This window comes from Cottoperca gobio, chromosome 19 (genome assembly GCF_900634415.1).
Source record: "Cottoperca gobio chromosome 19, fCotGob3.1, whole genome shotgun sequence".
Classification (NCBI taxonomy): Eukaryota; Metazoa; Chordata; class Actinopteri; order Perciformes; family Bovichtidae; genus Cottoperca; species Cottoperca gobio.
The window spans coordinates 12,402,601-12,429,794 of record NC_041373.1 but is presented as its reverse complement, the minus strand read 5'-3'; the positions used below and the strand labels follow the sequence as shown (position 1 = coordinate 12,429,794).

General features: G+C 42.7%; 2 protein-coding genes across 3 annotated transcripts; one reads left to right on the top strand and one right to left on the bottom strand.

Annotated features, from left to right (window-relative positions):
* The first annotated feature begins 867 nt into the window (after positions 1–867).
* Positions 868–14,447, top strand: LOC115024191 (protein phosphatase 1 regulatory subunit 1B-like). 2 transcript variants are annotated; one of them, XM_029455541.1, is made up of 5 exons: positions 868–1,207; positions 9,877–9,960; positions 11,119–11,194; positions 12,818–12,946; positions 13,050–14,447. In XM_029455541.1, exons 1-5 carry the CDS (start codon positions 1,079–1,081, stop codon positions 13,139–13,141), a joined length of 510 nt encoding a protein of 169 aa, XP_029311401.1. In that variant the 5' UTR covers positions 868–1,078; the 3' UTR covers positions 13,142–14,447. The 2 variants fall into 2 exon arrangements, with proteins under 2 accessions (XP_029311401.1, XP_029311402.1); XM_029455542.1 differs by lacking the exon at positions 9,877–9,960.
* Positions 14,448–15,831: 1,384 nt separating this feature from the next.
* pnmt (phenylethanolamine N-methyltransferase) lies at positions 15,832–19,716 on the bottom strand. Its single transcript, XM_029456672.1, has 3 exons — positions 19,545–19,716; positions 16,906–17,116; positions 15,832–16,270 (listed from the first exon to the last, which is right to left on the bottom strand). Exons 1-3 carry the CDS (start codon positions 19,714–19,716, stop codon positions 15,832–15,834), a joined length of 822 nt encoding a protein of 273 aa, XP_029312532.1.
* Positions 19,717–27,194: the final 7,478 nt, after the last annotated feature.

Below are 27,194 nucleotides of genomic sequence, written 5' to 3'. Positions count from 1 at the left end.
GGCAATGCATTTCCCAAATGACCACCCCTTATATATTTACAGTACATATGATATAGCCTTGGAGAAAGAGCAGTTCAATGTCTCACTCTACATTGAGAACACATGAACACGGTGATTAAAGAATAAAATCTCTTAACTGAATAAACCAGGTGTTATTGTTAGTATATTACTTGGTCACACTTATTTAAGGTATCATTTAATTTATATATTTTACATGGACCCATGTGGACCCATGTCCATGACCCATGTGGAGGTTGTATGCAATAAATAGCTTTAAAAATACAACCATATTCTAACAGTAGTCTTCCAAAATATAGTAAAATAATGTGTATTTTTGATGCTTTTTGGAGCCAAAACAACACTGAACATCAACTGTTTGTTTGTCATATACATTTTAAATGAAACTATTACTTTACAATGTGTCATACAATGCTGCCTTTTAATAAATGTTCAGTTCTATAATGCCATCTCATCCTCTTTTGTGCTAGGTGTTTTATGGGTTATGCATTTTTAAATGTAAAACTGAGCTGATCACAAATATTAAAGACACATTGGTATTTACAGTATATATAGACATGACAGTAGTTAACTGTGATTTTACAGGTAAAAATACATTCACGTTACAACACATTGTCATTATTAATAGCCTATCTTCATAAACAAGACGTGTTTAACTTGTGTGACATTGAAGGTATCTCTGCAGTTTTTAGAAACGTGTTATTTTCAGCCCATCTCAAGGGAAATTTATTTCTGGGCCACTATTGAATTGCAGTTGCTGCAAGTTTTTTTCCCACGGCAACTGAAAGCATCATAAATCTTCAGCATGCTCTGCTGCACGCACCCTCACTCCTCTGCTTCACTCATCACACAACAACGCCACGCACGGTGGGAGCGAGAGAAATAAACGGACAACGAGAAAGAGGCACGAGAGAAGAGGAAGCAGGCAACTCCAGAGGACTGGTGGGACTTCTATTGCACTTTTGTCATTTGGGGAGTCACACAGCTCACACAAGCAGCTCAATCGGACTTTTTGTTGAACACCTGTGCGCTTGGTTGTGGAGGTGACAGGCTGGATGCCATGGACCCGCTGCCGCCAGCAGACACGGAGCTGATGGAGCGAGATGCGGATAAAGATGCGAGGAGGAAGATCCAGTTCTCCGTGCCTTCCTCCGTGCCCACCCAGCTGGATCCGCGACAGGTGGAGATGGTGAGCGCGAGCGTGTGGTGGTGGTGGTACCTACATGGATGATGCTAGTGGTGTGTGTGTGTGTGTGCGTGGAAGAATGAGGTCAAACTTGGGTCAAAAACCTGTTTCAGGATCACCAGTGTGTTTTGTGCAGCCTTAAAATATCTACTTTTAGTTTTAGCTACCTGATAAAAAAAGAAGAAGATAGAAGCAGGGATACAAATCTCAATCATGCTTGCATCTAACTTTCATCCTGACTTTTTTAAGTACACCAAAGTGAGCATCACCCTCTTCTGCAGCCAGCGCTGACAGACGGTTACATAACCAGTCTAGCACGACTTTGCAGAACTCTGTATTTTGATGTTGGGTATTACACTGTGGGCAGCACTGGGATTAGGCTGAGCTGTGCAGCCTCAGTTTTTGGAGTCCTTAAAAGTGATGAGGCATGTCTGCCCTTCAAAGGGGAACGGATCAAGAGGAGGAGGAGGAGGAGGAGGAGGAGGAGGAGGAGGAAGAAGTGAGGGATGAAGCATCCCTTAGTATTATTAAAAATGAGGTTATGTGCCCCTCCTCCTACCACATCTGTGAAACAAAATACAGAAGGTCACATTGTTAGTCACATGTTATTAAAAGGAGGTGGTGAGTGCATTATGTAAAATAAATAAAGCTGTTTTCTGTCAACGTTCCAAAGCAAATGCTGGTGAAACATGCTGACATGGTCTGACAGAAACTATGTTGGTGAAATAATGCAGTGTGAACAGGAATAACGTTGGCCTGTGCAGTATGTCGATGCAGACCAGCATTTAGTCCACCAATAACAGCCCATAAAGGTCATCGAGGATAGAATGATGCTTTAGGTTTATCCATTTCTACCAGAATACATTCACGTCTTAATTGCAGACTGCCCCTTGGAGAGAAATATCATTGTAGACCAGGTGCAATATTTTCATTTTCTCCCAAGATTTTGAGATTTCACGGGGCATGTGCTTGGAGAGCTCGTTCCAGGCTGGAATGTAAACAAATAAACTAATAAATGAATGAATAGCTAGGCACTCAAATATTTCTCACACATCTGTTGTTTACAGACCAACTTGCGGTCTCTCAGGCTTTGGACTACTTTCTTTACCCCTTCATTTCTTCATTTCCTTTTCTAAGCAACTCCATGTGTTACTTCTGAACTTTATTTGGGTTAAACCAACTCTTACTGATCATTTAATCACTTTCTTACGGTTATTTTGTAACTGTGCTGAAACAAACCGGGAAAGTTTCACATTAGTAGTGTTGCTCATTAATTTCATAGTCTATTAATATTGAGACACTTTCTACATTTCAAACTGTAAATGTTCATTGACAGCATTGTGTGAGCTGAGTCAGTTTTTCTATAAGACGCTTTGGCAATTTGCCATCTCAGGATCTCGCAAGATTACTGCAAATCTTCCAGCACGGATCTAATGGGAATGAACGCAGCATTCCCTGGTAAAGCATTCAAAAGCTTCTTACATCATAATACATCTTAGGATATGTCTTCTTATAGCGACCCAAAGTGACCCTAACTCTCCTCATCTGTTGCTGAAAATCCTAGTGTAGAAATGTCAGATGCCGATTTGAGGAATTTCCTCAATGCTTAACATAGCAGCAATCCAGCTGAGTGGATGAACAACCACACAGCTGCAAAATAGGTTTTCAAATCCATGATTTAGGCAGTCTGCATGAGAATGTCTTTCTTTCATATTTCCTAACTCACCATGTGGCACAGGCTGCCACTGTGATTAGAACAACTGCCTAATGGACATGTTGGATGATACTCAACTGTACTTGAGAAATGTCTGAGGGCAAACCACTACTCTCCTTGCTAATTGACCCCAGCATGCTGCGGTTGCTTCTGGGAAATGGTTCTCATTCAAAGGACTTTGAGCTGAGTAGCTGATCAGGAGCATTTTTTTTTGTTAACTGTTCGTTCCAAACCACACTGGAGATTTCACTTCACAAATGCACGTGTCACTTGCCACCTGTCCTGTAATCTACCCCCCCTGCTTAGATTCTGAGGATTTGATTAATACATTATTAACTCAAGCTTGACTGCTCAAGAGTCTGCAAAGTTGACGTGCTTCAAGGCCACTTTAAGTGCCAAGAAGGTCGTTTTCCCATCAATAGCCTTCTCATGCAGCCCTGGGAGGTTTGGTCAAGGGCGTCTCGTCCTTTAGTCGCCCTTGTGAAAGGCTGACACTGCTTCACACAGACAGTGGAACCTGTGTGAGTTTCAATGGGACCAGCCAACAGAAATGTATAAATCTATATGTGGTACACGTGAGGGTCAGCCAAGTTTCCGTGTGCAACATTTCCAAAGCACAGCCGTAAAATTAGCATTGAAATGGCGAGCGGTAGCACGGAAAACTCACAGATAGAGAGATAAGTGGAAAGGAGTGAGGAGGTATGAAAAAAACGTGGGGAAAACGAGAGAAAGATAACTGACAGAAGGCGTGTAGTAAAAAGGGAAGAGAGAGAAATCATCAGCCAAGGAGATGACTGATTAAAACCAAAGAGATTAGCTGTGGATGGCTGAGGCCCAAATCAAGGGCAAGGACAGCTAATGCTAATAACATGAACTGAAACAGCCAAGAGCTCTGAACTCCAGCGGGGTCTTAACAACAAACCCAACGTGAACACGTTACTCCTATATACAAAGAGGCAGGATTTGAATATCAATCTTAGAAAAGGTGATCAGCTAAGAATGTCTGGATAGTAGGAACATTTTTTGCTCGCCATTGAGGAAGACACAGTAACTGTAGTAAAAGAGGCGTTTCTAGTGCATGTACACTATGTGTGTGTGCAGCCATCAATGAGCATTGAGGTGATTTCCAGTCAAGCTGTCTGGTTGATATGGGTTAAAAATCAGATGTGATGTGTTTTTTTTTTTTTAATCAACTCTCATCTATTTTTAGAAATTCCCCACTGGAAAACAAAAGGTCAAAAGGCAACAGTGGGTTTCAGTGATCTTTTCTTGCACATCAAATCAAGCTTTACGCAGGATTAATTACAGAAGAAATTGAAAGCATTGTATGAATACCGCAAGGGATTTATGCTTTCACTGCCTGGTCTTAATTGTTCAGTAGATTGGTTATTTCTCTATGAGGACACTGTACACACCCCGTGCTGTCATTGTGCATTATAAACATGCAGATTAAAGAATTGAAGTTGATTGTCGGGTCATCCTTCCTACCAAAAAAAAAAGGTGGGGGATTAATGATTTAAGATGCAAGCACTTTATCGAAGTCCTGTGCTGCTTGAATTCAACAATTTTCTGTAGCAGTGAAGTTGAAGTTGCTACATTTCTAATTTTGCTGGATAATTCTCAAAAACTCCTCTCTGGGAACCATCACCTTATCGTGGTGGAGAGGTTTGTGTGTCCCTATGAACCTGAGAGCTGTGTTGTCTGGAGCCTAGTGCTCCTGGTAGGGTCTCCCAAGGCAAATTGGTCTCAGGTGAGGGGCCAGACTAAGAATGGTTCAAAAACGACTTCATGAAAGAAAGGGAAAGGAAAGGAGAGACCCTGCCCGGAGGAAGCCCGGGGCCCCCGTCTGGAGCCAGGCCCAGAGGGAGGGCCCGACAGCGAGCGCCTGGTGGCCGGGTTTGCCACGGAGCCCGGTCGGGCACAGCCCGAAGAAGCTACGTGGTGCCTCCCATCCATCCATCCTGTGGGCCCACCACTCATGGGAAAAACCGCTGGGGTCACATGGGTGGCAGTGATGGTCAGGGACCTCGACGGACCAGACCCGGGCAGCAGAGGCTGGCTCTGGGGACGTGGAAGGTCACCTCTCTGTGGGGGAAGGAGCCGGCACTAGTGCGGGAGGTGGATCGCTACCAGTTGGATCTGGTGGGGCTTACCTCCACGCACAGTCTTGGCTCTGGAACCATACTCCTGGATAGGATAGGGGTTGGACTCTATTCTTCTTCGGAGTTGCCCAAGGTGTGAGGCGTCGGGCCGGGGTGGGGATACTCACTAGCCCCCGGCTGAGCGCCGCTACGTTAGAGTTTATCCCGGTGGACGAGAGGGTCGCCTCCCTACGCCTTCGGGTTATGGGGTGGAAAACTCTGACTGTTGTTTGTGCCTATGCCCCAAACCGCAGTTCTGAGTATTCGGCCTTCTTGGAGACCCTGAATGGAGCCCTGCAGGGGGCTCCAGTAGGGGACTCCGTAGTCTTAATGGGAGACTTCAACGCACACGTGGGAAACGATGGAGACACCTGGAGAGGCGTGATTGGGAGGAAGGGCCTCCCTGATCTAAACCCGAACGGTCGTTTGTTGTTGGACTTCTGTGCTAGCCATGGAATGGCCATAACAAACACCATGTTCGAACATAAGGATGCTCATAAGTGCACGTGGTACCAGAGCACCCTAGGCCAAAGGTCAATGATCGATTTCGTAATCGTATCATCTGACCTGAGGCCGCATGTTTTGGACACTTGGGTGAAGAGAGGGGCGGAGCTGTCAACTGATCACCATCTGGTGGTGAGTTGGATCAAGGGGTGGGGGAAGACTCTGGACAGACCTGGTAAACCCAAACGGGTAGTGCGGGTGAACTGGGAACGTCTGGAGGAAGCCCCTGTCCTGGGGATCTTTAACTCACACCTCCGGCGGAGCTTTTCAGCCATCCCTGTGGAGGTTGGGGGCATTGAACCTGAGTGGGCGATGTTCAAAACCTCTATTGCTGAAGCTGCGGTGATGAGCTGTGGTCTCAAGGTCTTAGGTGCCTCAAGGCGCGGTAACCCTCGAACACCGTGGTGGACCCCGGTGGTCAGGGAAGCCGTCTGACTGAAGAAGGAGTCCTTCCGGCTTATGTTATCCGGGAGGACTCCGGAAACAGTTGCAGGGTATCGAAGGACTAGAAGGGCGGCAGCTTCTACCGTGTCAGAGGCAAAGCAGCGGGTGTGGGAGAAGTTCGGAGAAGCTATGGAGAAGGACTTTCGGTCGGCACCAAGGTGCTTCTGGAAAACCATCCGGCACCTCAGGAGGGGGAAGCGAGGAACCATCCAAGCTGTGTACAGCAAGGGTGGGACCCTGCTGACTTCAACTGAGAAGGTTATCGGCCGGTAGAAGGAGCACTTTGAGGAACTCCTGAATCCGACTAACAAGCTGGAAGCTGATGGGGGATCATCGTTAATTTCCCTGATGGAAGTCACTGAGGTAGTCAAACAACTCCACAGTGGCAAAGCCGCAGGGGTTGATGAGATCCGTCCAGAAATGCTGAAGGCTTTGGGTGTTGAGGGGCTGTCTTGGTTGACACGCCTTGTCAACATTGCGTGGAAGTCTGGGACAGTGTGTAGGGGTTGGCAGACCGGGGTGGTGGTTCCCCTATTTAAAAAGGGGGACCAGAGAGTGTGTGCCAACTACAGGGGTATCACACTTCTCAGCCTCCCTGGTAAAGTCTACTCCAAGGTACTGGAAAGGAGGGTTCGGCCAGTAGTCGAACCTCTGATTGAAGAGGAACAATGTGGATTCCGTCCTGGTCGTGGAACAACGGACCAACTATTCACTCTCGCAAGGATCCTGGAGGGGGCCTGGGAGTACGCCCATCCGGTCTACATGTGTTTTGTGGATCTGGAGAAGGCGTATGACCGGATCCCCCGGGTGATACTGTGGGAGGTGCTGCGGGAGTATGGGGTGAGGGGGTCACTTTTGAGGGCCATCCAATCCCTGTACGCCCAAAGCGAGAGTTGTGTCCGGATACTCGGCAGTAAGTCGGACTCGTTTCCCGTGAATGTTGGCCTCCGCCAGGGCTGCGCTTTATCACCAATCCTGTTCGTGATTTTCATGGATAGGATATCGAGGCGTAGTCGTGGAGGAGGGGGGTTGCAGTTCGGTGACCTGAGGATCTCATCGCTGCTCTTTGCAGATGATGTGGTCCTTATGGCATCATCGGTCTGTGACCTTCAACAGTCACTGGATCGGTTCGCAGCCGAGTGTGAAGCGGTTGGGATGAGGATCAGCACCTCCAAATCTGAGGCCATGGCTCTCAGCAGGAAACCGGTGGATTGCCTACTCCGGGTAGGGAATGAGCCATTACCCCAAGTGAAGGAGTTCAAGTACCTCGGGGTCTTGTTCGTGAGTGAGGGGACAATGGAGCAAGAGATTGGCCGGAGAATCGGAGCAGCGGGGGCGGTATTACAGTCACTTTACCGCACCGTTGTGACGAAAAGAGAGCTGAGCCAGAAGGCAAAGCTCTCAATCTACCGGTCGATCTTCGTTCCTACCCTCACCTATGGTCTGGCTGGCTGGCGTCTCCCTTAGAGATAGGGTTAGAAGCTCAGCCATCCGTGAGAGACTCGGAGTAGAGCCGCTGCTCCTTTACGTTGAAAGGAGCCAGTTGAGGTGGTTCGGGCATCTAGTAAGGATGCCACCTAGGCGCCTCCCTAGGGAGGTGTTCCAGGCACGTCCAGCTGGGAGGAGACCCCGAGGAAGACCCAGGACTCGGTGGAGAGATTATATCTCCTCACTGGCCTGGGAACGCCTCAGGATCCCCAGTTGGAGCTGGAGGATGTGGCCCGGAGAAGGGAAGATTGGGGTTCCTTACTGGAGCTGCTGCCCCCGCGACCCGATCCCGGATAAGCAGTGGACGATGGATGGATGGATGGATTCTCAAAAATTAGAGCACAAATGTATAAACACATCAGACGTGCGCAGTTGGCGTCGGGTTTCATCCAGCTGTCCTCACTCTCTCCGGGTGTTGTGTGACTGGGTGCACCAAAATGAATTACTTGATATGCCTAACTTCACAACACAATGATGGTGTGTAAAACCTCGAGCGGTATTTCATTGCAGATACTCTTTGTGCACCAAACAATATAAAGCTTTGTGTCTGTTTTCAGTGTTTTTGTAAAGGCTCGACTTTAGTGAGTTTCAGTGCTTTAATTGGGTTTAAATGGCAAAATATTTTTACCTGTCTGGCATTGAAATAGACATATTATTACATGTTTTTGTACTGATTTAGCTATTTGAGTAGATGCCAGTTGTCATTGAGAAAGTTTCTGTATTCCCTTAAATTGTAAAAAATAGCCTAAACTACTTTCAAAGCGATGACTTATTCAATCTTTATGTGTCGTCACCCCAAACAAAACGGATTGATTCAAATATTAATGGGCCAATAATGAAATTGGTGTAACAAATCAGGAGGACTGGTTCAGTAAAGGTATAAAAACCAAACTAACTCAGCCCTGTACAAAGGATAACCCCACTAGTAGCCCATTTCTACAATCCAGTAGGTTACATACTGCTTACATACACGTAGCTTTATGTTACAGTTATATCATAAAATATAGCTAATTCAAGCAAAGACTAATACATCTAGTGTACTAAAACAAAACCAGAGAATTGAATCGACTACCAGCTAGAAACAAAACAGATATGAATCAAATCAGTCGTGCAGTGCAGCTTCACTGAGACACCACAGGTATTAAAAGGTGTTTCAGACGAGCACACCAACCTGATGAAAATACTATGTTCCCTGTCGGTGCTTGACCTTCTGTCAACCATGTTAACAAAACACTCAGAAAAGGTCACTGTGCCTGAAAAAGGCTCTCAGACAGAAGCTTAACATGTGCTTTGGTCCTTTGACTGCACATGTTTTTTCCCCCCGTGTGTGAAACCATCATGTTTGTTTGAGCACTGCGCTCCTGTTTTTAATGTCGACACATTTTAACCTCTAATTGGATGCCTTGCAATTCATATTTAAATGTGTGTCCCCACAACGGGCAGAATATTTAATTGTGGTGTGTGAGTGATGAATATGCATGAAGCCAGCACGCAGAGTGAAGCAGGAGCAGTAAGTAAGTTACTCCAGAGTGAGAGCTGCCCACACATTTCATGCCTACGCGCTCAGCTGTGATTGGCTTGGCAGCTACTTGTATCTCACAACAATCTTATTAGCATAACACGTTACAAAATAGAGAGGGTGATGAATCTATTGTATCTTTCATAACACCTAGTTATTGTTAGCCAGAAGGAGGTGTTTTATTATTGTGTATAATGTTACTATGAATAATCAAAGGTTGAGGTAGCTTTGACTTAAATCATACAAATAGGTGAAAATAACATTTTCAGAGAGAAACTTGGCAACAAAATGTACTTTAAGTATCAAAAGTAAAAGTACTTAGTATGCAGAATATCCAGTATTATATATATATATATATATATATATATATATATATATATATGCATTATATTATTGATGCAATACCATATGAGGAGAACTTTAATTTTGTAGCTGGTCAAGGTGGAGCTAATTTTGAGTATTTTATATACTTATGTGTAGCATATGATTTGTATTTAATATCTCAATTTCAAAAAGTACAATATTTCCCTCTAAAATTAAAAATGTGTAAAATAAAGTACATCAAAATGTGTAGGTTGAAAAAAACATTCAGATTGAATTTTGAATTATTTCTTTTTATTTGCCATATTATTGTTAAATCGTGTTCTGTAACGTTCTTTTCATATCAGATTGAAACAGATGAGATTTTGAAGTTGAAGTGGAGAAATGTTCATGCAGTGAAATAGTGAGCATATTTAATTAATCCACGAAGCCGGGATAAAAGACCACCTTGTTCCTGTGAATGGAGTTCGCGCACATGCAAATATGCAGAAATTCACACACAGCATGATTTGAAAGACTCTCTCTTTCTCTCTTTGCTAAGATTCGACGTCGGAGGCCAACACCAGCGACACTCTTCAGATTGACAGATCCGCCATCACCAGATGAAGAAATTGATCCTCACCAGGTAGATCAGCTGGTGTGCGCTATTTGGGGATTAAAAATCTACCAAAAAAACATTGAGAATCAAAGAAAGGCTGGAGTCTCACCACTTTGCAACACATTTCAATGATTTTAGAGAAGGAAGAGATCAGACTAGACCCACAATGCAATTACAAGTATGTGTTTTGAGTAAAGTGTGTGAATTTCTTCCTGATTCTTAAACCCTCTTTTTGTTATCAAGCTATGTATACTGTATGTACACACAGTGGATGCAGATGTTTTAGGATTGGTCTGTGGGAGTTTTAGAAAAGCACATTGGCAAATGTTGCATATTCGCATTGGAGGCAGGAGTGTATTAGGTGGGATGAGAGAGAGTGGGTGCACACCAAAAGTAAATTCACCTCAAAGCCAATTGTGCGTGTGTGTGTGTGTGTGTGTGTGTGTGTGTGTGTGTGTGTGTGTGTGTGTGTGTGTGTGTGTGTGTGTGTGTGTGTGTGTGTGTGTGTGCGTGTGTGTGTGTACGAGGCCATTATTCAGACAAGGCAAGAAGGTAAGATGAAGAGAAATGGAACAGGAACAGGCTTACAAGTTGGATGGCAGTCTGAACAGTGAAATAAATCCAAGACAAACCAACAGGTCAATACACAGGAAAAGCAGAAACAGATGGCTCAATGCAAAGGCTATGAGCAACACTGACAACATGAGAAACTGGCAAAGGGAAAGGGCTGATGAGATAATGAGAGGCAGGTGTGTCGACAGATGGGGATGATTCAGGTATGTGAACAGGTGGATAAAGGAGTCAGGTGACCAGGATTGGTGGGAAAGTCCGACGCCATATGGTGGAGAGTGGTCGTGACAGTAACTCCACATCAGTAACTCAATATCATAGATTACTGAATATCTTCTGCAGACTCCAAAACCTTTTTTTTTCTCCTTTAAATACGGCTGTTATTGTTTTGTTTCTCTTTTATTAGACTTTTTCATCTTTAAGGAATGTCTCATCTTTATTGCCTTTCTACTATAATTGCTAACAACTAAATAAATAACAAAATAATAGCAGTGTACAGGCTACAACACTTGGGTAGTGTAGGGGGAATTTTCCACTGATGTAATGCTAAAACATACTTTACATACTGTATATCCGTTAATCCAGAAACCATGATTTAATGCTTTACTTCTGCAGTGGGTTCTGGGAGAAAATGGAGCCTTGAAAGCCAAACTGGTTCACACGTCATCCTACCAGCCACCCTCACTTAAAGGTAATAAACTGTTTTGAATATATTTGTGTGTGTGTTTCAAATATCTATTTCAATTTACATAACGAATGACACAAATAATTTGGGAGACCTCAAGCTGTGGCAACTGCCATGTGGTCTATATCTGTTTGGAATACGTGCGTATTAAAAAAACAAACAAGTGAGAGGCGTGTGTCTCTGTGTGTGTTGTGCGAATGTGTGTGTTATGTGAGATTAGAAGCAGAGACAGCTGTGAGTCAGCTCTAGATCATCCTGGATTATAGGATGGGCACACAGTTGCAACATCGTCTCACACTTACAACCAGAGTCACACAACTGTAAAACACAAAAGCATTAATATTTGTTTTTTAATATTTGTATATTATGATTCATCATCTGTTTTTGTGTCGACCCGTACAATCATTTCTGCTGCTGAAATGTCTACATTGTTTTACTCAAAATGCAGCCTTTTCACCACATGCCTATACATTTGTACATAAACCCCATCTCATCATTTCAGAAGTGAGAATACTAAATATCACCCACATGCTATCAACTTTAACTTTTCACCTTGCGGCCGTGATGTACAGGTGTTCTCCATTCGAACCACATCCATCAGTGATGTTTTCAACGGAGGGAAATGGCCTGTTTGAAGTTCTATCAAGATTTGATTTGGGAGGAAAAGTGTTAAGGCTACTGAACCCAAGAGTCAGGCTGAGGTCGCTGCAGGCGCAGTGAAACCGGTATTAGACACAGAGAAGTTCTGACAGTATAGTAGCAAGAATAACACGGCTGGAAACATGACTGACTTGAACTTGAACAGAGTCTCTGTGGCACGTCCTTCTAGTGGCTCCAACCCCTAGATATCTCAGGGAAATATCCAGGCGAGTCCCCAGGAAAGGGAATGGCTCAAGGTCTTCAGCGTCAGGATCTGACAGAAGGCTAGCATACTGGGAGATAGGCTGGACCTCAGCAGTATTCAAAAAGTCCTCGACCCTCTCAGGTAGCAAATCTTTCAACCAGGGCCTTGAAAACTTGTGTCCATGATAAGGCTGGCACCTAAGATTAAAAGTCACCTCCATGACGAAGACAAACATTTCTACTGAGCCTGGTGTTAGGTTACTCTTGAATTTATTACTAGGATTATGCATCATGATTGTAGCAATGAACCTACAGAGATTGTTACCTGAATCTGCAGCTCCTGTAGCTGGTTCACTCTCCTCGCTATCATAGCGTTGCTTTAGCTCTGAAGGCCCACTGAACACTACCTGCTCAGCCCAAAAAGGTAGACAAGAAGAAAAAAAAGAAGCAGCTTAAAAGAAAAGCGAGTTAATGTTTGTATGTAGAATGTAAATAAGCAACTGTTGTGTTTTTGGTTTGCCACATCAACTTGGTAATCAATGATATGTCAATGTTGTGTTCACGACTTGTTTCTGTCGCCCCCAAGTGGCCAAAAAGAAAAATTAATTATTGTAGGTTTAAATAGCAAAAATGAATGTCACATAAATTATATCTTCATCTTCTCCTCATCCACCTCTCCTCCATCAATTCATTAATTCATCATACATCCATTAAAGGGTTAAACTTATCTTTGTGTAAAATCGACGCAGTGCTTCTTTTATTCTATATCCAGTTTTGTATTTTCAGCTGTCCAGAGGATGGCCTTGGCTCACCTTGCCTCCATAGACATGTCTTCTGTGGAGAAAGACGAGTCCTCTTCTGGGGAGGAAGAGGAGGACCGCAAGAAGGAGAGCCAGCAGACACCTTCAGCTACAGGTGGGTCGGACAGGACGGCCTTTCACATTATGCCATTTTTCTATCTTATCCTGACATTTCTACAAAGACTTTGGTCACACTTTTGAAATCCCTTTCTCATCAGATCTAAGGGAAGAAAGCCAACCACTCAGGCATCAGAGCGCTCCACAAGGCGAAGAGGAGGCCAAAGGAAGAGGCGAAGGAAAAGGAGAATGAGAAACGAATAGAGCTCCGATGGAGACAGAGTGTTTGTGTGGAGCAGACTTGCGGAGCACACGAGTGGGCCGTGTGCGCGTGCATGGGTGTGTGTTATTTGAGTCTGAGTGTGCATGAATGCGACAAAAGAGTTGTACGTGGAAAAGAGGGAGGGAGGGAGGGAGAGAGAGAGGAAAGCAGTTGGACATTGAGGAAGGTCAGAATATTAATGAGCAGGTATGAGGAAAAGTTAAACCTGAGACATGAAGGAAATCAGGCCATCAGAGGAAGCAAGGGCTAAATTACAATTAGCCAAGGACACTGCACAAGAAATATGAGGAGTGCAAAAAAAAAGTGAGGCATTTTCTCAAGCAAATAAATGTGGGTTTCTTTTATTTATTTATTTTATTCAAAAGGATTCAACAGAAGTCTTGAGACTGTGGGTAGTTTTTCCATAAAACTATATCCATGTGTGAAGAATCCAACTTTTAATCGCCTTCAGTCACATCACGTACAGGGCATGTCAAACAGTGAAACTGGTGCTAAAACACAAATCTTAAACAATTAGAAGAAGCAGATGATGTGCACAGCTCAAGATAAGATACACTGACATACACAACATCTTATGCATATTTTAAAACATGTAAGATTCTGTTTTATCTGTAGTCTGTAACGGTAAAAATGTTTTAAGGTCCTGATGAGGTTGTTGTTTTATAGTATGTCTCACACAGTTCATCCAGAGATTGTGCACAGGTCTTCAGGCTATTGCAGTATATGATACACATAAATAATACACTATATTACATGATATGCTACAGCGTGATAAGTATACAGTACACTGGAGTATCGCAGAGGAATTGTATGGCTGCTTCCAAAAGTACAAAAACAACTCATTCAGTTCGCTTTCCTCAACCTTGTAGACATTTGCGTGCAAGGTCAAGGAGGATGGATTACAGACGATTTGAGTCACAGCAGACCAGATTAAATCATATCAGACTAATCTAACTAATCATTATAATGCAGTACAGTTTTTCCGGTTTGATATTACGAATATGCTTTTTGTAACACAGCGATTAGCAAGCATGATCTGTTTGGGATGTCAGAGATGAAACGACCTATTTTTAATAACAATATCCATATATATATATACAGTATATGATGAGCGTAAAGGTTCATTCTTGACCTTGTATATATGTGTTTTTTCGTTGGTTGCTAATCAAACAATTACAATGGGTTGTTGGTGTTTGTGGGATTGTATGTCTGTAAAATTAATCTGTAGGAATGTACAATGCTCCTGTTACATTTCTTTTCTAAGGTTTTTTTTTGGTATTCCAGTCACCACATGGATTCAACATGTAATTTGGGTAAGTGTTGGATAAATAACGGCAGACAGTAAGTTTTATTAAATGATGACCCTGAACAAGTTTTTGCACATTTATGATCTTTGTTCTTTTGTGAGCAGCCTTGTACACAGACTAAGTTATTTACAGATTTCTCTAATGGCCCTGTCACACACATCCGTATGACAGATACGCTATCAATGTTTGACATACCTATAATAATTAGTTATGTAAACATCAGCTACAGCACCGCTGTGGAAAAGTTGGACGTATTTGGACTCTGACACATTTTTAGCTAATTTTCATATACGCCGGCATATACGGAACTGTGTATGTCTGGCGTGTTTGGCGTATCGTCTGCGTCCTTCAAACCATCACAACTTACCCTTAATTTATATCAACCTATTGCCAATATTTCGTATGCGCCGGCATACGTTTCTGTCATACGGATATGTGTGACAGGGCCTTAAGAGGTCAGAGGATCACCAGTAAGAGAAAGGCAGTTTATTTAAACACATTTAATATCCTTTCAGATTAGACAAATCAGAAAAACATACACATTATTGGTTCATGGCTAATATTTGAGTAGCAACTCATGTTCAATACTTCTACACACGCATATTCTCAAATGCAGATCTAATAACCTAGTTTAATCATTTAATTTGATACCATAGCAAATATTAAGATTAATCCATGAAATTGGTGGTAATTTACACTCATCTCAGCCTCCAATTATTTCAATATCAACAATAAGTTTACATCTATATAATGATGTCAGTTTGAGTGAAGAACACATCATGAAATAAGGCTTTTCTTTAAGCAACTTTATTCACATTATCACCAATTACAAAACACGACAGGAAACACATACATTTCTTAACTGAATAACAGTCAATTGAAAATGAAGTATATCAAAATATGCTGTTTATAAACAGCTTGGAAAACACTATGTTATGACAATAAGTGGTATGCTTAAAACAAAAATGGAAGCTGAACATTCTTGGTGCTGTAGTTGCTATGTTTGAACTGCAGGAGGCAATGTGTAATTACATTTCTAACACTGAGAGCAACAGAAGGGAACGTCTTCTCCCTTTTCACCCTCAGAAAAGACATTTACTGGAAAAATACAATAAAATGGAGTGTAAGTGAAATAATACATTCACATAATCTTGTTTTAGCAATTTTATTCCATTGAGAGTTAGTTAGAATATTTGTTAAAACCTTGGGTAATTTAATCAGCATCACCAATAACCCCATTTTAATTTTAATCATCCGCTGTGATAAATCTAAATCTAGAATAACTTTATCTGGATACTTACTTCCTCACTGTAAACTTCAATACCCTTCATCTATCCTCTTCTCTCGCATTTTTTACTCCTTTCTTGCCTTTACAAAAAACACCCCAGTCACGTCATCGACCCCCACCCTCATGTCCTGAGGCAGTGTGTAAACCTCCAGCCTGATCAGGGTGTAGCCGCTCTCCTGCAAACTAGCGCAGACCTGGGCCTCATTCAGTGGGACCACAGGGATCTTTACCCCAGGCCCCCCAAAATAATAACTCTCTCCCAGTGCTCCAATAAGCAGGAGGTGGCCACCGGGCCGGAGGAGCCTCCCGATGTGGCCCAGGGCTCTGGTGAAGGCAGCCAGATCAGGGCTGACGCTCTCCAGACAGAAGCAGGACACAAGACAGTCGGCCCCCGCTGAAGGAAGGGCATCGAGGGCCAGAGGCTGAGGGCAGTGTACGTCCACGGGGACGATGTCCGTGATGACCTCACGTAGCTTGGCAGCTTTCTCTGGCCATGCCGAGGGTCTGGAAGACAATAGAGCATTAATATGCACTAGTTATGAAGCATCTTCAATACAATTCATGATCCAGAACTGATAAATTGCCATGACATTTTGTACATGAATCCCCGACAATTTTGGTGATCCCAGTGCCACCATGAAAAGGTTCATGTCTTTCACATATCCAGTGAAATATCTCACTGTTTTCAAATCATGTATCCTACTGACTTTTTCTGCAGTGCCACCATGTGGTTAGTGTGTGGTGTGAAGTGAAGTGGAATCAAATTTGGTAGACACAATCATGTCCCCCTCATGATGAATTATAATCAGTTTGGTGATCCCCTGACTTTTCATCTAACACTATCATCAGGTCATCATTTGTCCAAAACAAATGATATTCTCATCAGACTAAGCTATACTTTGCACTTTTATTATTGTCAATCATTGCTCAATGAGATGGCCAAATAAAACATGTGATCCTTGAAAGAAGATGATTTTTAGCACAAGGAAAGATAAAGTGAAGAAAGGAACTCTAAAGCTATTAATCTATGTAAAGTCCTTTCCAGATGATGATACTAGTCTACCAACTATAATTTTTAATGAGAAATATTTCAAGGTATCTCGAGTCTTCAAACTGATTTTAAAGGGATTCGGTCGTACCGTCGTCCCTCCAGCTTGCAGACGTGCTGCAGGTACGGTGTCCAGTCCAGGTTGCAGCCTCCCTCGCCCTGCAGCCAGCCCCTCAGCTCCTGCCTGTTGACCTCCAGGAAATCTGTGAGGAGCACCTTGTTGAAAACCTCACAGCCACTCAGCACCTGGTACAGGGTGGGACCCGAACCTATGTCCACCAAAAGCTCACCATTCACATCGCCTGGAAAGATAAGAGAGGAGAAGTGAGACTGAGATAGATCTGATCGAGAGTTTTTTAGCTAAATAACTTGATTAATATGCAGCTCCTATTCGGATATCTCAACACTTTTATGAACAAGTTAGACGGATTTTAGACAATGTGATTATTTGAACTATTGAAAGTTGAAAGCAGAGAATGTGCCAGTTTTATCTGAAACTATATTAAACGTTTTTGTATGATAATAGGTGCAAACTACTCACAAGTCTCCGGCTTAGCGCCGCTACATTGGAGTTCACCCTAGTGGACGAGAGGGTCGCCTCCCTATGCCTTCGGGTAATGGGGGGGGAAAACTCTGACTGTTGTTTGTGCCTATGGCCCAAACCGCAGTTCGGAGTATTCGGCCTTCTTGGAGACCCTGAATGGAGCCCTGCAGGGGGCTCCAGTAGGGGATTCCATAGTCTTGCTGGGAGACTTCAACGCACACGTGGGAAACGATGAAGACACCTGGAGAGGCGTGATTGGGAGGAACGGCTTCCCTAATCTAAACCCAAACGGTTGTTTGTTGTTGGACTTCTGTGCTAGTCATGGAATGGCCATAACAAACACCATGTTCGAACATAAGGATGCTCATAAGTGTACGTGGTATCAGAGCACCCTAGGCCAAAGGTCAATGATCGATTTTGTAATCGTATCATCTGATCTGAGGCCGCATGTTTTGGACACTCGGGTGAAGAGAGGGGCGGAGCTGTCGAACTGATCACCATCTGGTGGTGAGTTGGATCAAGGGGTGGGGGAAGACTCTGGACAGACCTGGTAAGCCCAAACGGGTAGTGCGGGTGAACTGGGAACGTCTGTAGGAAGCCCCTGTCCTGGAGATCTTCAACTCACACCTCCGGCGGAGCTTTTCAGACATCCCTGTGGAGATTGGGGGCATTGAACCTGAGTGGACGATTTTCAAAACCTCTATTGCTGAAGCTGCGGTGATGAACTGTGGTCTCAAGGTCTTAGGTGCCTCAAGGGGCGGTAACCCTCGAACACCATGGTGGACCCCGCTGGTCAGGGAAGCCGTCCGACTGAAGAAGGAGTCCTCCCAGGGTTATGTTATCCGGGAGGACTCCGGAAACAGTTGCAGGTTACCGAAGGACTAGAAGGGCAAAGCAGCAAGTGTTGGAGAAGTTCGGAGAAGCTATGGAGAAGGACTTTCGGTCGGCACCAAGGTGCTTCTGGAAAACCATCCGCCACCTCAGGAGGGGGAAGCGGGGAACCATCCAAGCTGTGTACAGCAAGGGTGGGACCCTGCTGACTTTGACTGAGAAGGTTATCGGGCGAACTCCTGAATCCGACTAACAAGCCCTCTATGGTTGAGGCAGAGCTGGAAGCTGATGGGGGATCATCGTCAATTTCCCTGATGGAAGTCACTGAGGTAGTCAAACAACTCCACAGTGGCAAAGCCTGGGGGTGGCAGACCGGGGTGCTGGTTCCCCTAAAAGGGGGACCAGAGAGTGTTTGCCATCTACAGGGGTATCACACTTCTCAGCCTCCCTGGTAAAGTCTACTCCAAGGTACTGGAAAGGAGGGTTCGACCGATAGTTTAACCTCTGATTGAAGAGGAACAATGCGGATTCCGTCCTGGTCGTGGAACAATGGAACAACTCTTCACTCTCGCAAGGATCCTGGAGGCGGCCTGGGAGTACGCCTATCCGGTCTACATGTGTTTTGTGAATCTGGAGAAGGCGTATGACCGGGTCCCCCGGGTGATACTGTGGAAGGTGCTGCGAGAGTATGGGTTGAGGGGGTCACTTCTGAGGGCCATCCAATCCCTATACGCCCAAAGCGAGAGTTGTGTCCGGATACTCGGCAGTAAGTCGGACTCGTTCCCAGAGAATGTTGGCCTCCGCCAGGACTGCGCTTTATCACCAATCCTGTGACAAACAGGATATCGAGGCGTAGTCGTGGAGGAGAGGGGTTGCAGTTCGATGGCCTGAGGATCTCATCGCTGCTCTTTGCAGATGATGTGGTCCTTATGGCATCATAAGTTTGTGACCTTCAACAGTCACTGGATCGGTTCGCAGCCGAGTGTGAAGCGGTTGGGATAATATTTTATTTATGATATTTTCACCGACCGATTATTGTGTGTATTAGATTTCACAAGGAAACAAAGTGTTTTGTCTCAAAAAAAGAGAAACATCCAGCATCTGGAACATTTGCCTCTTACAGAAGTCAAAGTCAAGGAACCTATACAATATACAATATGTTTATAGTCAAGAAGTGGTGTGAAATTAAACTAATCATACATTTCATTATGATTTTATTTACCAGAACATATGATTATATATTCATAGTTCATTCATAGTTTAAATCAGGCCATATTTTTTACTCCATTTTTATAGCTTTTTATTGAGCATGGAGTTTTTGAAAAAGTACATGACCCATCCCCTCGTCTCCTTACCTTCAGTGAAAGCTCTATGCAGACATGCCAGTTTCCACGGCACAATGCTGTCCTTTCTTTCAAAATCAGCCCGTGGTGGAGTGTAGTTATACTGCAGATACGCAGCAGGATCAAATCCCTGGTAGCAGGCTGCCATGGCCGCCACTCCATTTATTTTTCCCTTTTCTTCCATCCTTGCGTTTCCTTTGTGACTCTTAAACCTCTGTTTAGTGGTCAAACCTTCAGGTGCACTGCTACCCCTTCATCCGCCTTATATACCTGTATATGTGTGTGTGCTTGTGTCATTGTGTGTGTGTCTGTGCTTTGGGCTACTCTGAGTTTCATGGGTAGAGATAGCAATCCTGTTTTTGGGCCCGTGTTGCTGCCTGATAGCATTTGTTCTGTTCACGTTCCCTGACCTGAGGCGCTGATAACATCAGATCAGGGAGGGCTTCTTCCAACACTAGACCCACTAATGGACTCCTCACATGGCTTTCAGGTCTTCCACCCAGCTCTCAGAGGCCCGCCATATCTCCACAATCATTCTAAAGGGCCTTTTACACGCAAAAGATAGACCAGTTTCATCTCAGGCAACCCTGTTTGAAAGACACAAACAGATTTGTCCCCATCTCCATGTCGCCATGTTACTTTGATGATGTTTGTACAGAGTGGTGGAGAGATGGGGAGTAGTAACAAGGGGGAGGAAAAGACTCATGATTACTAAAGCAGAGGTTGTCGTAAGGACGCAGAGAGAAGAATATTTTGTATTATATAGTATCAATACATTTCAAAATATAAATTGTTTCACTAAGTCCGTCAAAAAGGGAGAGAGATGATAGCTAAGAGGAAAAAACGTCTTTCAAGGAACACGGACACACAGAGATGCAGCACTTTTTAAACTTTTTTTTTTTAATAGGTCTGTATACTTATTTCTGGGTGTAAGTGTACATATGCATTTTGGAAACACATTAAATATTAGGTGCACAGAATATTTAAATCCCCACCTGTAAGACATTTATAGCCTTTTATCTGGCCTTGCAAAGAAGATTGAGGAAGGGCTTACTGTAAATCCAACGATGGTCAGTTTTCAATTATCATGACTACCTTTCTTGTGATGAAATACATTTGAACCGGCTTATCGATGACTTCAAGAACCTTGTGAAAAAGATAAAGACTGCATGTCAAACTTGGCAATGCTTTATCTGCTCCGCTAAAAATGAATTCAGTGCCCCACATGACATTCCATTTGAGCAGAATGACAACAAACGTGTCTCCACACTTCACTGTAGATGTTCAGTATTGTGACTATTTTGTGCCAGGGAATGGGACAAATGTTATTTATTGCTCAATTAAAATAACTTTTTAAATTTTTAAACCACTAGCCACAGAGGCCAGCTGACTAAACATTGAGCTTCATCCCCTGATAGAATTAATTTTCCGTATTTCCAGCGTATCCCGTAGCAGCAGCTGAACCAATGAGGAACATAGCCATGTATAAAACCTATTCTCCCCAAGAGTCTCTTAACACCTCGCTCATCCCTGGCAGCTGAACAAGAATCAAGAATGCACACACACACACACACACACACACACACACACACACACACACACACACACACACACACACACACACACACACACACACACCCTGACCTCTCTTCAGACATTCCAAATATTACAGAGTGCAAGGGAGATGAGATATTTTGGATGTGGAATTCTGCCAGGTGATCTAGTTAAAATTAGGATATTTGGAGATTACAATTAGAGTCAAAGGGTAAAAGGGGGTCAAGAGTTTTATTTTCCAGGGGAATGTGAATGCAAAGCATGCTACACTCGGAGTCTGCGTTCCTGTTTTTTGGACAGAAATGTGATTATACAAGCTGGAAAGTGTTCACTTGCATATGCGTCAATAAAACATCTTGAGAATAGAAGCATGCAGTTTCACATTTTAAAATAACAGCTGTTGCAAGAAATCCTGAAATGTATTTATTCATGTTTAGATTAACAGAAAATAAATGTTAAACTAGCTGTTATATTTGCCCTCATGTGGCCACTGTCTTGACACAAATACAATGAGAATACAATTAAAAAGAAAACTATAGCCTGAAAGAACAACAACAAAAACCTGAGCAACAGTTCACGTAGGCTAATAAAAATGAATTGTTCATTAAAATCAAATATGTTGATTATATTTATACGTCACACTTTTAGCCAAGAAAACAACTTATATTGTCAGAAGAATCTAGTTTTATTACAAACATAAACTATCATTAAGCTGAAAACAAGAATACAGATAATATAATAGTTTGCATTTGTTGAAATATTGCATATCAAGGACTTTCAGCCCAGGAACCTTGGCAACTTTGCCATTTTCACCACAGTCTTCCTCTCACTCGTCTCTAACACAGAGCTCTTTGCTCTCGTGGTCGCACAGCATTTCGGCCCCATGGCGGAGGGGTCGGACACAGGCTGTTGGGGTCTTCTGGTTGAGTGTGTTTTGGGCTGTGGGTAATTCTTGCTGATGGCCCCTGAGAGAAATCGCTGGAGGAGCCTCCTGGCCTCCCCGTGTTTTCCTGAGCGCTCTGCCTCCATCACGGTCGGCCTTAGTGGAATCAGAGGGTCAGAAGTCACAAAAACAAACTGAACGTGTTGTCATCACAAACCCTATGGCTACATTTACACCCATGCTTCTTTTTATTTAAAAGCATTCTTCTAAAGTGTATGAATCTGTTAAATTTGAAAGAGATTGTCACTAACCTGTGCTGATGCTGTGGTACGAGGGTGAGGCTGTGCCAGTGAGCCACGTAGCTCTGTCCCGTCTGCCAGTCCTCCTCCAGGACACTGCACTCTAGCTGAGCGCTACTTGCACCACCTGCACTGCACATCCCTGCTGCCTCCAACCAAACCATCCACCAATCCTGTGATCATCAGTGAAATGATCCGATTAAATGTACAGAGAGAAACTCACACACTGTTTATTGCTTCTAAATTGAGGACACAGCAGACACCCATACTTTTATTTAAAACCTTGGCCACACATTATTTTCATGAGTGACAGGCCTAGTCGAGAACAGGAAAATAAGGACTTAAGGACCTTAAATTAAAGGTGATATACTGTTATATATATAAATATGTAACATATGACATATGTTGTATCATTTACATATCGCCGTTCAGGTCATTTGGATGAAATGTTGCAACGTTATGAAATGTTATTTTTGAGACACTATTGTGCTCATGAGTAAATGTCTCCACCATATCTCTGGTTTTATTTGTCTGCTCTTCCTTCCAAAGTCCTGCTGTTTTTATCTCTTGTGTTGTAAGGTGTCCTTGGGTGTCTTGAAATGCGCCTCCAAATAAAATGTATTATTATTATTATTATTATTATTATTATTATTATTATTATTATTATTATTATTATTAATAATAAATCAGTCAAGTCATGCAATTTTCATCTATCCTAATTTTTTTTTTTACAGTTTTCCTCTTGTTCTTGTAAGAAAACAGATTTTCTGGGAAATGTGGTCCATTTGCACATGATATGAAATATTTTTTATTTTGAGTATTAAAAAGGATACATTCTTAAAAAACATTAAGTAACCAAAAAATGAATTGTACAATTTTAAATGTTGCATAGTAAAACAGCAATGCAGGTTACCCTTTCAGCCGATCCTTTCTGCTAACAAACCTTCTTTCCACTCACTCTTTATGCTGCTACTTTTCTGCACTTCTGGCAATCTTTCCCTTTGATGTTTCTCTTTTTTCAGAGCCTTTCCATGGATAGATTTTGATCTTCAATGGAAACAGTACAGCTCCTCTGATCTGCTTTTCTTCAGTGGATAACTGGTCAGCTTGGCTGTGTGGGATGAGTATTAGGGGGGTTATATAGTTGTGTTCCTGCAGCTATTTTAGACCGACTCTGCTACCACTGAGACATGCTGATATTAGAAACAATCCGCATGCTGCCACTTTGACCGTGGAGATAATTAGTTGAGGCACAATGAATGAAGCATACACACACACACACACACACACACTCCAACACAACACAACTTAATAACTGTATCACTGCGTAACGTCCTCAGAAAATGCCTCAACCTAAAACTGTCCAACTTCAACATGTTATTACAGCCACGCTCTCTGGCATCTCCTGTTATCCCATTAATGGACTGCTCACATTACATGTTACATATTCCCAAACACCTCAAACTTGTTTTGCTAATTTAATTTCCATTACAATTGCCAAACAAGTCAAGCCAACAATTTTTATATATAGCTCAATATCACAAAGTGCCTCTAGTGACTTTACAATCTGTCCAGTGTATGACACCCCCTGTCCTTTAACCCTCCCATAAATACCTTTTACTGTGGGAAAAGCAACTGAGGAGGGATCCCTCTCCCTGGACAGACAGACATGAAATAGATGTTGTGTGTAAAGAATAACAAACATAATAAAATGACAGTCAATCAAAATGACAAAAAAAAAGTATACGTAGATTGTAAATCATATATGAATTGTAGGGCAGTTTTACAAAATGAAAAAGACGAGAACAAAACCATTGGCCGGATCGTCCACATTTGAAGAATCTTGTCCCACTCTCAATAAATCACATGACAATAAAGAACACTAACACATCTACGCAATACAAGTTATGAACAGACTCAAGTGCATCTTTCCAAAATGAAATGCAAGCAGTATGTGTTCGGTCTTGTCGGTCCTTTCCTGTTTTGCTGAGTTGAATATGTCCTGCTGTCCCATTCTTATTGTATTCATAACAGGAATACATAAATAAAGAGAAACATATACGACAACAAGAGTGCGAGTCTGCAGCCGTGCTAGAAGCTATGTGAATGCACCAAAGCCAATTCCTTGCATGTGAAAACGTACTTTGCAAAGAAACGGGTATGAATCTGAATGTTGTATTAATTGTGTTCATGACCAGCAGTTAGCTATTATTATTTAAATGTATTATTTTTGTTTCAGTAAGAAAAATCAGTACTTCTACCAATTCAATGGGATCAAACTGAACAGATCTACAATAAGTTGAAAGGTTGTGATACACACACACACAGTTAGTGGATTAGTGGAGCCAGGAGTAAGGTAAGGATCAGTCCCTTCCCCTGAGTCAGATGTACAGATAAAAGAGCGCGGAGGAGGAGGAAAACAGAAGAACAGATAAAGGGAAAGAGCGGAGAACAGAGAAAAGAACAGGACCTGTATAATGGAATAATACACATTTAGCCAGAGCTACAGGAGCCAATTTAGTTATCTATGGTCCTAGGGGCAGTGGAAGTTCCACAGTGTCGGTCAAATCTGGCTCTGGGTTACTTTTATTTTCGTTACAACGGGATAGTGCAGGTAAAGAAAACTTTCATCTCTACTGCAGTCCTGTGATTTCTCCACCACATGAGTATGAGTGAAAGGTGCACAAGTTAATGAAATAACTAATTAGGATATTTGGTTCCTATACACCTTTGTCTTCCTATTCGTATCAGATTGATGATCTGAGATAATAATCGGTAACCGACAGCAGTTATGTGCTCATATTATATCGCTTGTTAATCCAGAGTCAGCATGCTAAACACCATGCCTCATTGCTTTTTCTATGCTACAAGTTTTGTTTATAAAATCCACCTCACTGCATAAACACCACCTAACTTCTTTTCAGGACAATTATTAATAAAAAGTAACGTGATGATATATAGACAGTATGTTGGTTTCCAGAGGATTTGTGAACCCAACAATCTTTCTCTAGGCCACCACAAGGTTTACATTTGTGGTTTGAAATAAAATGTCTCAACAGTTTTCTGGAATGAATTGGTGATTCATGGGATGAATTGTGATACATTTGGTAATCTCATGACTTAATCTTTAAAAATGGAGGACGCTTGCAGATGTTTGAATTTAATGCTAAGACTTGGTGTTTGACAACAAATGTATTAAGGACTAACAACACGGTTAGTATGTTAAGTGATTCAATCAACTAAAACTAGACTAAAATGTGTAACGACACGTACTGAACACAGGGAATAGGACTCAAATGTCACGACTCAGAGACAGGACTGGGTACGGGAAAATAGTCTTTACTTGTAGCAAAAGCAGGTCGGTACACGGGAAGGCAGTCAGCGAGGCAAACAAATCAGGCAAGGAGTAGGCGAAGTCAGAGTCGGGTCACGGAAGCAGGATCAGGGAAAACAGGAAGCAGTAGTCATGACGAGATGAAGCTTCATGAAGCATTGAAGCTTTCCATCCAATTGGTTCACTCATGGGCCGAAGCTTCATGGTGCTTCATTTGCTCTACTGCGCCATCAAGTGGACAATAAATGTAAAACCGGCAGAGTGATTATAATGGCATGGCTTAGGTGTGTGAAGAAGTGATGGGCAAATGAAGCTTTTGTGAAGCACTGAATCACTTCAGCCAATTGTTTCGAAAATGGGTTAATTACTCGAAGCTTCTGGTGAAGTGCAAGGCTGCAGTGGATTTAAAGTATCTTTGCCTTGACAAAAGAAGAGAGTGCTGGGAAAAATGTGGGCTTTTTACACCTTAAATTATATAGTTTAAGAGATTGGATGAAGGGGAATGACATGCAGCAAATGGCCCCTGGTCAGATTCGAACTCCGGGCTGCTGAGGCAAGCCTTTATAAAGTGGATCACCTGCTCTACGAGCTGCGCTACCGGAGCTGGTTTTTAGTATGTGGGATGTACATTATTCTTTCAACAGATTTAGATTTGGTATCTTTACATCCTCACAGGGAAGAGGACGCTGGCGTGCAGAACAATTGTTTTGCTAGTTGGCCAGCTCCATAATGATACAATACAAATGCAATACCAACAACGCATACTACGACAAAAACCCACACATTTGCAGTTATATAAAGTGTTTATTATGAGGGATTTCAATTGCGGTTCACTCCCCCTTATATTTCGAATCGCATGCCAAAGGCTTCGAACGTCATCACATACTTCATCAACACAAGCATCGATTTGCGCTTTACAAAAATCTTCCTTGATTACTCGACACACGCTTCGAAGCCTCGACACGGAAGGACACATCACAAGGAAGCAGGATCAGGAGACATGGGACATGGGACATGGGACATGGGACATGGGACATGGGACATGGGACATGGGACATGGGACATGGGACATGGGACAACCGCTGGAATACTACGACACAGAGGTACGAAGACAAACTGGCAACGAGGGGAACAAAACACACAGACTATATACACCAGGAAGTGGGCGGGGTAACGAGACACAGGTGGAATCACTAATGACAGATGGGAAACACATGGGTAGGAAGTGGAGCCACTGAAACGAGAGGAGAGGTAAGTAACACAAAATAAAACAGGAAGTATATACAACAATAAACATTTAACGGACAACAGGAACCCTTACAAAATGTTCATGTTCTCTTTGATTAAAATTAAACGAAAAATAGTATTTCATAAATTAAAAGGATGACTAAATATGAGAAAACACATAAACTTTTGATTTCAGAATAAGATTATATCTAAAAATAGCTGACAAAATAACATGCCCTCCACAATGTGACAGCAATTCTGCTACATCATTGTATGGCATGTATGTTAAGCATCCCTCTCAACCAATATTAAATTCTCCATATCATATTGAAAATATAATTTATGATATTTAATTAATGGATCTG